General features: G+C 36.8%; 1 protein-coding gene across 3 annotated transcripts in view; it reads right to left on the reverse strand.

The window, feature by feature from the left end:
* Positions 1–692: 692 nt before the first annotated feature.
* LOC135247848 (corticotropin-releasing factor receptor 1) overlaps positions 693–13,966 on the reverse strand; it is a 113,191-nt gene continuing 99,917 nt past the window's right edge. For all 3 annotated transcript variants that reach the window (XM_064321760.1, XM_064321759.1, XM_064321762.1), the window contains 5 exons: positions 12,861–12,933; positions 7,611–7,696; positions 6,325–6,460; positions 5,617–5,658; positions 693–2,059 (listed from right to left, as the gene is read on the reverse strand). In XM_064321760.1, the coding sequence (XP_064177830.1) occupies positions 1,919–2,059; positions 5,617–5,658; positions 6,325–6,460; positions 7,611–7,696; positions 12,861–12,933 (478 nt within the window). In that variant the 3' untranslated portion in view covers positions 693–1,918. The remainder of the gene's footprint in view (positions 2,060–5,616; positions 5,659–6,324; positions 6,461–7,610; positions 7,697–12,860; positions 12,934–13,966) is intronic.

Here is a 13,966-nt window from a genome sequence, read left to right on the forward strand (position 1 = left end):
TTTTATATGTTTTGGCTACACTAACCTCATTTTGACATTGGTATTCAAATGCTGCATGAGAAGTTATGCTGTGCCAGTTTTTTTTTATTGATTCTGTGTTTTGTGCACAATCCTTCATCTAGGAAGCAGTGTGCTGCAGATCCATTTCTCTTTTTTATTTGTATACCGTTTTTTACAGACACTCGCAAAAAAGCTTTGTGCAAAAACACGAAATGGAAATAATTATGCAAGACTGAGCATGAACCCACAAAGGTCAAGCAGGTATATAAAAATCTCTTCAGTAGAAAGAAAAAAACACCCAAACAATGACAATAAAGAAGTCGCCGGTGGTGATGAAATCTTGTGAGGAACCCAGATGTAGATGGGGAGCCCAGCCTTGGCTGACTGGTCCGTTGTCAGTCGGTAAAAATAGGGTAAATGATAAAAAAGAGGATAGAGTTTAATGGTGGATGCTCCTTCCTTCAAGTAGTTTGGATCATTCATAAATCAACAACGCTCTTAATATACCATATAAACTATGAGGGTTTTGAGAAACATTTTAAATATCAACAGTGTGCCACATTACAAAAAGAGGATTTTTAAAGAGGAATTCAGTGCTACAAGGGTTTTGGGAAAGGGCCCAAGACAGTTTGACTTGACTTTCAAAGATTTGTTGTCCTCCACCTTAAATCATACCCTTTTGTGTATTACAGTATAATCCCACATATATGTTCCCTGTACATCTGACATCCTGGATTATTTGATGTCATTTGGACATCAGTGCATTCTCCCTTCCATAGGATAACATCTTACAAGATATTTTAAAAAAATTAAAGGGAAACACTTCAATATTTATTAACATGATTCTTCAAAAACTATATGAAAAAGCATTTAAAAACCGAAAACCTTAATTACATTTTTGAGAGAAAAGCAAAAATAAATTCTCTTTTGGAGAGAGTAATGATTAGAGATGAGCTATCTCAGCTTTTCACCATAAAGGCCATACCCACTCTACTCTATTTGAATACACATATTTGATATTTAAGATATCTGCATGTTTATTTGAATTCAGTTATTCAACTTTTCACTTTTCAAACATACCTCAGGTCCCAACAGGATCAGCTATGTGGGATTATACTGCTATAGAAAATAAAACCCTACAATATTTACAAATTCAATAATATGCTATAATAGAACAATATGGTTTACACACAACCAGTACGCTGTGGGGAAAATCCACATTAAATATTTCACCTCATTGATAGGCACACACACGTGGTCTGCTCCTTCAGCCGATCAGTGCAATTTACAGATTTTGTGAACTGATGTGGTCCTGTTGACCAGACTTATATAATTCTGATTTACTATGGTATGTTTTGAAAGTGCTCCAAGTAAAAACAAAACAAACTAAAAAAAACAAAAAAAACAAAAAAAAAAACTACACATTGGTTTTCCTAAATTAACAGGAGGTATTCTATTCAAGTCAAGACCTACCAAGTTGACTTCTCAAATAGTTCCTTTGTATCCTATTATATATACAACACTGTCCTTTGAAGAAAGTTGTTGTCCCAAGTCAATGTTTCATTACAATCAGGTCATTCGAGGGACTGCCCAGGACGAACTCTAATTCTCCTTAAAGGAATGCAGTAAAAATCAAAAAGCAAGAGAAATCCTCTTCAAAGGCCATGAATCAGCAGGCAGAAATGTCCTTTTGCATGCCCATCAATGTTCAAGCCTTTTTGGGACTGGTCTGCTTTCCTGACATCTTAACTGGCTTACCCGGTGGCTCTGGTCCCACCACACATATGGTTCTGTAAATACACAGAACACAGAGGCCTGTGAGGTCTTTATTCTGTACAGAATAGGACGGCGAGTTTCTCTGCTCCTGTTTCGGCGACTCCAACTGACTGTCGGGGTGGGGGAGTTGGGCGTTCTGTTCTCACACCGCCGTGGATTGTTTGATGCTGTGGAAGCTGACCCGGGTGGGTGAGGTGGGTATCGACATGGCACGGGCCACCCTGGCCCGGATGGAATGCTTGTCCTGCCAGCGGTGCCAGCGCTTCCTGACCGCAGACCGAACCTGCGAGTCAGAAGGACACGAGGCTCAGCGTGGCGGTCAAAAAGTCACTGTGAGCGTATCACAAACAATACGGTCTGGACCTTTCATTTCAGAGATTACTATGGGAAAAACATCTTTGCTAAATTGCTTTTTTAGCTGAGAACACTTAATGTTTGATTACTGTCCTATGGGTCTATGTGGAAAAAAAGGTCTTATTAGAACAGCTCCATAGACATATCGAGATTAGAGAGAAATGCAGGAATCGGATGATTTGTGTCTGCACACTACTGTGCTGTAGGGTACAAAAATACTGTTTCACCACATCTCAACTTTAACTTTTGTTACTAAACCATTTGTATGAGAGTATCTAGCATTTGTTTTGTTCACACTGGTTGAGGAAATTCACAAAACATGCGCATTTATATATAAACAAGTTTGAAAATTAGGTTATTTCAATCGTTTCTATAAAACATTGGCAGCTCTGCAGATAGTTTCCTGTGTTATGTAAAGCACTAGTGTATTGACCGTGTTGGTTAATATACAATTAGCCAAAGCCTCAAGGGTTTCAGTTGCCATGGATTTTTCTGCTTCATTGCGCAAGGAAGACTCCCCTGGCTGAGCAGGTACCTGTGGACTGACTATGTGCTTCATGGAATAAGCGCAATGCTTTAGCACAATGGCTGTACAGCAAAAAGAAACAGCTACTGGCTGAATGGCACTTTTAAGGACACAAACTAACCTGCCACCTTTGTAAATTTAAACAGGATGCTACTGTGGCAGGACATGCTTATAATTTAGACTGGAGACTCCAAAATTGGGTAAACGTAAAATTGGGGTAATTGGTGTAAATGCACGTTGTATCGAATCTGTGGTGGGTTGAAATGACCATAATTTGTCAGAAATTAAAGAATTAAATGCTTTTATGGTTTTTCTTGACACTAAAAATCACAGCTCAGTTATATTTCATATTCTTAACTGCTGAAGAAAGGAATTCTCTGTTGTGACCTTTCTATTCTCTTATCTATTCTGACCAATATAATCAATAGTGGTAAATGAAATGTTTTAAGAAAGAGCAATGTATTCATTACATCAAAGGAATGATGTGGAATGAAATGTTTGTGACATACTGTGAAATAAGCATTCATTAATGTCTTCAGATAAGCGTACGGGCACTGCATGGGAGCAAGAGACTTGGATTAATTGTAAAAAAGATCATGAGGTAAGATCAAGAGGTAGTATCGAAGCCAAGCCAAGTTTAGTCATGAAAACTAGCTTTGTTGTGAGAGTTAAAGAAGGTATTAGCTACAAATTACAGAATATCAGCAACAACAGAAGCATCATTTTGTAAATAAATTAAATGAAAGCTCTGGGGAGTTTTCAATGACAGCCTGTAAACACATACCTGTGAAGACACACTGTATGCCTGGAAAGGCTCAAAGGCTTTCACTGAGTTCAGGTCACTAAACTGAAATCAAATCCTCTGGGTAATATGAAAGATATGTTCCTACAACACATATCAGTCAAGTGGATGTGTAAAAGTAAATGACAAATTAATTTTCAATTATGTGGACGCTCTGTGAAGGAATCAGGTCACCTCAGGAAAGGGGTATATTACCTATTTCTGTGGCTCATTACATTCATTTGGCAGACGCTTTTATCCAAAGTGACGTACAAAAAAAGTGCATTTCATGGTCGTAGACAACTGCTGAACACGGGTTCAGTAAGGTACAATACTTATTTTGTACAGCTATTTCTAGCCGAGAACAGTGAACACTATTCTGGCCTAACATCTGCAATAGCATAGCCCTTGTTTTGGCAAAACTCCGTGGAACTATAGCTGTTGAGGACTGAAAGCCTTTGAATTGCTATCAGTCCTGTTCCATTATTCTATCTGGACAAAGCCTAGCAGTTGAACTACATATTGGAGAACCAATGAATAAAAACAAGACATTGTGCCTAACATTTGAGATTAATCCTGGGTTTGTTTTGCAAAGTGGATCTCGACTAAGCCCAGGATCCATTTGGTTTAGAGAGTGTGCACTCAGGCATTTAATTCGGTAGTCTGGCAGACTGTAAAAAGCTCAGATGCTGCCCTGCACCCCGAGAAAGAGTCAAGCAGGGTAACAGGGTATTCCTTTGGGTCTCAAGACTATACGAGGACATAGACATCTTGATGAAATAGTCAGTCCCCCCATATGAACCCCGCCTGCATATGCCCGAATAAGGATGGATAACCAGGCAGCAAGGAAATGAATAAGCATGTATAAATGGATGAATTAATGAATTAATGAATGAATAAGCATGTATGAATGGATGAACGAATGAATAAGCATGTATGAATGAATGAATGAATGAATGAATAAATAAGCATTTATGAATGGATGAATGGATGAATGAGTATGAATGAGTGAATGTTTTCCCTCCACACAGGAGGTCGGAACTGAATAAGTGGCCTGATTTATGGCCATTCCGCTGAGCAGCCACCCCCCACCATTACCAAGCTCATTACTCTCAAAGATGATGATGAAAGCGGCAAATTGATTGGAAAAAAAAAAAGATTTTTAATCATTTCTCTTGAAATGAAAGAGAATCCTTAATGAGACGCTAGACATGTTTAATTGGGTGGAGGTGGAAAACCAGTGAATGGCAATTCTATTGAAATTCAGTGTAAGTGCTCCTCTTGATTCCAGTGACATTTTCTGTCCAGTTGGATTAAGAAGCTTTGCTATTATGAGTGTATCAACAAAAATTGTGTGAAACACATAAATTAAGAATCTTATGAGGACATAAAGCCATGACGACATAAAGCTGAGCCAGCTGAGAAAGGCACTTATACCAAGAAAATACACAAAAACTTGAAAACAGACCAGAGGAGAACAATATCAGAAACAGCTCTCATTTGCTTTAGGGGATAAAAGCCGCAACAACTTCTTTACTTTAACAAGTTCTTTACTCTTTGCCTTTGACAGACATTTGTATTGTCAACAAACTTTATAATTATCATAGCTTGCCGTTAGCCCTGCCTGTGTCATTCTGCTTGCTGATATTCTGAACCAAGAGACATTGCTTCCTGTCAAATGGTACTGAACAAAACATTTACACACACGCTTTGGTTGATATTGGTTTGCTGGCTCATTAAAATGAGATGCAGCAATAGATCAATGTAGTGGGGAGATTCCAGGCCTGTGCTCTTGAGGGAAATTACTGCAGTCATGTGAAAGGCGATTGACCCAACAATCTGCTTTTATTTGAGTGTTGGAGTGCTTTCCCAGAATTAAAAAAAAATGTTCTCTTGGCCCAGAAATACCTGTTAGATTTAGCTCCATCCATTAATATTTAATGACAGGACGCTTTTTTTAACGTATATTGACAGAAAAATGGAGCAGGGAAGGGCAGCTCAGTGTGATCCCATTGATTCCTCCCATTCACAAGTGTCAGTCAGCCACCTGAAAAGATCATCCAGCCATATGGCCTGAAGGTGGCAGTAGGGAGAAGGCCTGGGAGAGAACATTAAGAAAAGGCCTTGGAAATCACTGAATGAGAGGTGGTGAATCAATAGAGGATATGAATCTGCTTACCTCACTGTTCAGGAAGCAATAAAACACTGACACAAAGAAGCCCTGAGAAGGAGGGAGAGAGAAAAACAATATTAAAGGAGAGATTTACAGGGTCACCTAAAAAACGTGGGAGCGGAGGAAATTACTTTTCAGTCATTCTTTTTTCCTTCCAAAAGCTAACTGAGGAATTTGATCACTTGTTGACATCAAAACCGCCAGAAATATTCTGATTCATAAATCTGTACCCACAAACTCGTAAAGCTCTTCTATGCTGCTAAGGCACTGTTTGTGCTTGTAAAATTAATTGCATGCTCCTGAATTGGATAAAAAAAAAAATTATGATACTTCAAACACTGCTATTATATACTCTTTCACAAATCTCACTGTACAAAACCATTTCCCCAACTTTTTTTTTCTAAATATAGTGTTGTATGGTTGTAGAACAGTTTTGCAGTGGGAGATCTGTAATAAGATATTCCCTGTGTTTGGAATGTCAAAAATTATTTTACCACTGCTTTGATGCCATACACTTATTTCTGTTTGATGAATGCTTTATTACAGCATGCCAATTAAGGCTTCCACTTAAAACAGGCCCTGTTTAACACATGATATTAATAAACATGCACTGTTCTGTGGCAAATGTAAAATTACAAATAGATTCACTTATACTTGTGAGAGCTGGAGTCGGACACAGACGGGTGTCTTACACCATTGATAGCATTTACTCACCTGAAATGACTCCAAAAATGAATTAAAATATATGAATACAATCTGTGAGACTTCATCCTCTCCGGGGTTGACAAAGAACAACATATACGTGATTCCAAGAAGGGGAAGTAGGACCAGGGTGGCCTTCACAGCTTTCCTGTATAGGAGGATAGGAGGCCTTTTTTACATGTTCATTAGTGAGATTTTTCACACCACATAACACTCTGGGAATGTTGAGCACACTCAAAGATCTTCAACCTAAACAGAAAACTTTTCACAAAAGATAAAAATCAATGTTGCTGATCTACCATCTACACCATCAGTGGTGTGTGTAAATCAGTCTCGCTTAATCCTTGACAGCAACCTGTCCCACACCTGTGTACAAAGTTCCACAGGCACTCTTAAATCACTAGAGCTTTGTGTCATCTGCTAAAAATGCCTGGCAGGTCAGGCTTCGGTCAGGAATAACAGCTAACACTGTACAACAAAGCCAGCTGAAACTTGCTCACCCTTCTAACTAAACAACCTTTCAGTCTTAAGTTCTACTGAATAATAGTGGGTACACTGAAATAAACACGGTAAAAGGGCAAATATAAATCCTCTACATGTAATAGAATTGTTATTATTTTTCATTCATTTTTAAATGCTCATTCAATAGTGCGAGCAAATCAGTTCTGTGAGAAATTTCCTTTTTTACTATACAGCAGGACACTGAATCAAAAGGCATTGGAACTCCAGAAATAAATCTTAGAAACTGAAATCACAAAGCCTATAAAAACCACTGCATGAGCTAGTAGGCTGTTTTTGCAGGTGTTTCAAGGACTACCCTCCAACAAGCCTTACTGTCAACTGATACATCCTTAATATTATATTCTCTTGCCAGCATTTTCTCTCAAAAATATATGATATTGATTTTTTTAACATACCAATTAGTTAGTCATAGAACAAATTGATTTTGGTCCTTAATTTCAACTAACAAATTTTACTGGCTTTTCCCAGTTCATTGTTCTGTTCTGAAATTCAGGATGTAGCTATTCACTATTTGGATGAACAGAATTAATGTTTGTTTTAGTGCATACATTATATTGTCAGGAATGTGTCTGCTTTTACAAAATATAAAAACACAAGGGTTGCATCTTTGTGTCAATCATACGGTACATCTGTAAACCTTGCCTTAAGTTGTGATACAATTCTGCAATTATAATTTAAATGTCAGATATTGAACAAAAAGGCAAAAATGCCAGCTCTCGAAATGCATGCAGTCTGGCCAGAAGTAATCCCCCAGCTTTCTCCCACAGTCTCCTCACCTGTATTGTATGGTCTCAGAAGTGGTAGAGGCTCTGAGCTTCGTCATAAGAATTCTGACGATGTTGAAGAGGAAAATAAAATTTATCTGCAGGCAAATCAGAAACATTGTTTCCATGAATATATAGTTGGTTTTTTCAGTGTTTCATTTTTCACTTTGTAAGGGAAATTAGCAGGTATTGTTTGATGTCTTGAAGCAAGGGCGTAATTTTATTTTGAATATTAGGAAGGTTGAAATGTACAGACCCCAAGAACTGCAACCCTGTAGGGTTGCCCAACCCAGAATAATTTTTTTTTTAAAGAACAGCTGTGAAATTATAATTTCTAGTGAATTCTAAGGGGAAAATATTACTGATTACTGATCAGCAAGACTGGGTGTCATGGAAAATATTGGATGAAATTGTGGAGCAGTCACAGCAACGTTGTCAAAAATCACAGAAAACTGAGAAAATGCAAGTTTTTTAAAGTTTTTTTTTTTTTAAGAAAACATGAATTTTCTAAATTCATTAATAAATCTCATGCGCAGCAGTGGGATACAATTGAAATAACATACGCGATTATAGCAACAGTAACAAGTGCTTGAAGTTGTACTCAAAATTCATTGCTTGGAAGTTTAACACAAGACATCCACACAAGTTGGCTGACACTGTGTTTTCCTGAGAGCTTTGGTTTGGAGCAATCTATATAAAAGCACCGCAATACCCTGCGAGCTGTCAATATGATACTACATATTTCATCTATTGTAAAAAAAACTTAACAGAAAGCTTTGATTGATTTGAATCGTCGAAAACCAGGCTGAATCAGCTGTATTTACAAACTACTTGATTTAACTGAGAGAATTATGCCCCAAGGCTGAAAATGCATATTAACTTACAATTGGGTCTGGGGCATCATCGCTCAGGAACAATTTTGACAACTAATGATCTTCTGAAAATTTGAAAAACATGAGAAATGTGCAGTTTTTTGTATAAAACATTTATAGACCTATTACACTTGTGTTTCCATTGAATACCATGTTTTAATGTGTCAGAACAGGCACATTAGGAAGACAATGAACAATAGTCATAAATGAGGCCTATGTGTGGCACAAAACATTCCTGTTTAAGACAGTGGAGTCTGAATGAATCTGTTTCATTCTGCCCATTAGAATTTGGGATGGGAAATTTGGCAGGTCATCTAAACTTTTTACATTTCTCTATTTAGATTGTGTACACACACGTGTGCATGCACACACACACACACACAGACACACACACACCACACCACACCCCTTCCCAGTACTCTTAAATAGTTTCCTCTCTGATCTAAAAGGACATGAAAGGTAAAAGTATGGTACCAACTATCTAATTGGTTTTAACTCATAGGGCAGGGAGTATTGTGAACTTAAAATAACCCAGAACACACAATGTGCTGTAGAAGTAAAACCAGCTTTTGAGACAACCAGCCATATGCACTAAAAAAATTGTTTTTGAAAAGCAACAATTCTGAGAAAATGGTACACTTCGTATTTCCAAGCCTTTGTGTCTTATCACTTCACTTCCTCTCATCACCTCACTTCTTCTGACCTCATCTCTGGATTTCTGATCTTAATAACTGTAAAATAATAGATAAAATAATGTTAATGTTACTAGTTGGCTAGCTAGGTTAGCTAGAATAAAATAAACTTTCCAACTGGTTAGCTAATGTTAGTTCGCTAGCTAGTGGTGTTAGCCAGCTATCGAGTGTGAGTAGGTCACCTACAGAGTATGGCAAATTAGCTAGGTTCTACGGCTTGCAGCATCATCCGAAATCATCCAAAAACTATAATTTCAGCAAACCTAGTTGCTAGCTAACTTACTCCAATAATCTCAGGACACAGTCTCACAATCACACACACACAGAAAAATACAGCTGTGTGCTAGGACAGACTGGTGCCAGTATCCCAGAAAAGCAACAGCCTTTGAGTGCACAGGGAGAGGCTTGCATTCCTACTGGCTGGGTACAACAAACGCAATGTTGCGCATACGTCAGCTTTTGAAATGAATAGAAATTCAGAGCCTGAATTACTATTCATTTCAAGTTCACAAGTTGACAAATGGAGCCAATTTGAAACGGAACAGCGTCCACTCTTGATATTTACTGTCCAGACTCCATCCCCCCGCTACCTCCTGTGGAAGTATGTTTCTCCTTCATTCTTTTAATGTTTTTACATTTCTTCTTATTAAAGATTGTATTGATCAAGAATATATTTAAATGTATGTGATTATGGGATGATCACTGAAGAACAGTAGGTATTCTGTGTTATGTATAAGAATCTGTAACTAAGGAAAGACAGTGGCCTCCTTGTACACTGATGCATACTACCTAGAGAATCTTTGAACCCCAGTTTCAGGAGGAAAAATGTAAACATTTACATTTTGTAAGTAACTTCTGTTGGGAAACAATCTTGTGCAGAAGAGAAGAGAAAGGATACTGACCTAGAAAGAACTGATTTGCTATATCTAGTAAATGTATAGATTATATTCTATTAAAATGAATGAATGAAAATCAAAGTAATCACAGCAACGGTAATGATATAAACATAGTTTGTTAGAACATGGTGGTGTGTATATGAGTCAATATTTCATTTGGATTACAGCGTGTAGTGAATGCATTGAAAGTGCATGTACTTTGGAACTGGAAGATTGAACAATTGTTAATCATGAGGACAAATACTTGTTATTCAAGTCATGCATATACATTCCTCTGTAAGTGTGTGTAGTGAAATATCTGTCATTGAAAGAAATTGAAGATTATAATAATTGTTATTGATATAAGACTAGCTATTATTTTAAAGGGAAGATACATCAGGGTAGGAGGAGATCTGGTTGTATAAAAAGGATGTAAAACATAATGCGAGGAAGCTCTCTGTGTCTTTATGGTACTGGAGACCTCCCATAGGCCTACGTACATAAAAATAATTATTGATTGAAGAGAATAAAAAGATTATTAGAAGAAATCATAATTTCTTGTCTTTATTCTTATATCGCCGACTCACCCACCGAACCTAAGAAGAGGTTTTCCTCCACACCCCCCATTTCCAGCCCGGGGTACATGAACTGTTGCAATGGCAGTTAGAAGAATAGCTACAAAAGATTTATTCAAATGCTCATGGACCACTTCAACAAAAGACTAGATGTGGTCCTAAAGGAAGTCTGTGTCCTCAAATTAAGTTTACAGTACACCCAGGATGATGTTGATGATTTGAAATAACTCTGATAACGTATTAATCAAATGCAAAGAGCTGAGCAATGATATCACAACAATAAGCTCAGCACAATGAATGGGAAAGCTGATTACAGTACTTCAAATAGCCAAATCAATTGGATCTTTGAAGGAATTCCAAATACAGGCCAAGTAGACTGTCTCGGAGAAAAGATAAGAAAAATCATCTCAGAAAACTTGATCAATGGCAGGTAGTACTGGAGCGGAACCACCAATCTGGGACACCACCTGGCAAAGGAGAAAACCCATGGCCAATTTTGGTTATGTTTCTCAGCAAGGATAAGCTTGCTGTGCTTGAGAAAGTGAAGAACCTTAAAGGTACAGACATCTTTACTAATGGGGACTAATTACTAATTCTGATATTGTTCAGCAGTAATGCAAAGAATTGACGAAAGAGGCCAGAAAAACATTTAAACATTTTGGGTGTGGTTTCTAAATAGGCCTAACTGGGTTTCTACCATACCTGCATATGTATTTTTTTTTCTTTTCTAATTTTATTTTTAACTGGGCAAATAAATAAATAAATACATAAATAAATAAATAAAACATTCAAAAATGTCAACAGGTAGTTTCCAGCTGCTTGGAAAAGCCCGTGAGTGAATTACATTAATTATCTGAGGCATTTAAATCAATGAATTCCATCCAACATGGAAGGAAAGATTCCTTTACTTGAACAGACCATTGTTACCAATAGAACGTGCCCAAAGTGCAGGACCATAATAAAACATGGTTACCGTGGGTCTGTTTGTTTTGGTACAACACATTGTACAAAAACGAGGTTTGAGTTTTTGATGAGTGCCTGTTGTTAACCGTAGTCGGGGAAGGAGCGTTTGGCATCAACACTGTTGACCAAGGCCGTCAAACATCTGATAGCAACAGCTGACAAGGACCAGAATCCTGATCCCAGCACATTCCAGAATCTGTATCCATCGGCGCACTTTATTTCTCCCAGTATTTTAGCAATAGCCTGTCGTTAAAATGCATAGTAGCACCATAGGCTACGTTAAGGTTGAACGCTACCATCCGAAACTGCTGAAAAATCACAGAGAGCAAAAACAGAGGGAATCGCGGAAACGGCAAAAAAATGGAACCCATGAGACCTGGGACTTCCATAACAAAACACTCAGCTTTACTGATCAGTATATCTCAGTCATAAAATCCTCATCTTTATAATATGAAACTATTTTTCTCATTATCATGGTATATCATTGGGTGTTTATTTGGCCTGTTTGGTAATATTTTGGCAGGGTAGTAACCTCCCTTTTCCCCCCGTAAATTGCGCCCTCGTCTTGAAGAATCAGCAAACAGTGTTTGATGTTGTCAAAATGGACATGCTTAGAATTTGAGATTTATTTTTTGCTGTGAAGAATCTATGAAATCTAAATCACAATTAATATTCATCTATAAGAATAGAAAAAAAAAAAAAAAAAACTTATAGATATTAACCCTTCTATTGATTTCTCAGAGAAAAGAATACTCATACTAAATACTATATGTTTAGAAATAACATATTTACGACAAAAATACATTTTATTATTTTTCCTGTTAATAATAAGTATGTACACATCGTTATCTCATGGCTTAAGGAGCACTTTAAATGTAAGAAGTTAATGTACAGAGTATTTAAAACATTGCTTTATAAATTGTCAGTGGGTGCAATCCACAAGGTATTTAAAACTGCTTTAAATGTCTATGGATGTATTCCTATATATCTATGTTCATCACTATAATAGTATATACATGAAACCAACAAAAATTAGTATTTCAGAAAATAGAAATACATAGGCTCTATAACAGACTATGACATGAGAAATTGATTCTTTAGCCTCCTGAATGGGTCCATATCATTGATGACCTCACTATTGAATATAACTGTACACACATTGTTTATGCAATCAACATGTAATTACTGGCTTGCGAAAAATGTTGGGGTGTTTATGGATTGAGTGAAGAAAATATGAAGGCTAAAATGTAAACTTTCACAAAAATAATTAGATTAACTTTCTTACCAGTAATACCAGAATCATGGGACCTTGATAGATGTAGTCTGTATATACTCCTGCTCTCTTGCCAAACCAGCATCTGATATTTTAGACAAGCATAGTCAGTCAAATTTATTTATGAGAACAAGTTATACTTTTTAAGGGGTAAGAAATACAATTTTTACATATCAGAATAAACTTTTGCCAATTGAATATTGGGAAAAGTACAAGATATTTTTATATTATTTTTTTTGAATTATTTTTTGGTAGATAAGGTAAGCAAATTAGGTACTATATGATTAATTTGGGCATTATGTGAATCACTTTATGGACTCAGTGAATCAAGTTTCTTGTTTTCATGTGATAAATAACTAGATGGTAATGTACAGAGCCATTTGGCAAAATATTATTTTTTGTTACATACAATTTGAAATGAAAATGACCAAATATATCTAAAAATCTTCTGTACATTAAAAGCTTAATTTATGAAGCTGAATGTGAAATAGTGAGGCTGTATCTATTTTTAAACTTGGCATATGGAGAATATATCATTTTGAAAAACTGGCAGTTAGATAATTTTGTGCTTTGTGTAGATGGTCTGGTGGTAAATAATCATAAAATAACTACTTATGGTTATTTTGCACATTTTATTAAACTAGGGTAGTAATAGAAACACAATATGAGAAACTCATTGAACCCAAAACACCCGATTCACCTGTGGTACCTTGCCTTAAAGGGTATTAACAAGCTTATCTCATCCAAAAAATGTTCTGCCTTTGTGAAAAAGAGTGAGAAATGCATCCAGCAGTTTTGTTATGTAAGATAAGAGTTGTTCTGTGAGTTACAAGGCTCCAGTTTTCCTGATTCAATAGCCCCTGTTCTCTGATCTAAACAATTACAATTACATCAAACACTTGGAGCAGTGGTGCCTAATCATGTGCCAAGGAGAGCGGAGAGTATGCAGGTTTCATTCCAACCAATCACATCTGCTGATTTCACTAATTAACGCAACTACAACCAGAGAGAAGGGAACTAATTAGTGAAATCAGCAGGTGAATGATTGACTAGAATGAAAACCTGCATACACTCAGCCTTCCATGGCACATGATTGGTCTCCACTGACTTAGTGTTTC

Source organism: Anguilla rostrata, chromosome 2 (genome assembly GCF_018555375.3).
Source record: "Anguilla rostrata isolate EN2019 chromosome 2, ASM1855537v3, whole genome shotgun sequence".
NCBI lineage: Eukaryota > Metazoa > Chordata > Actinopteri > Anguilliformes > Anguillidae > Anguilla > Anguilla rostrata.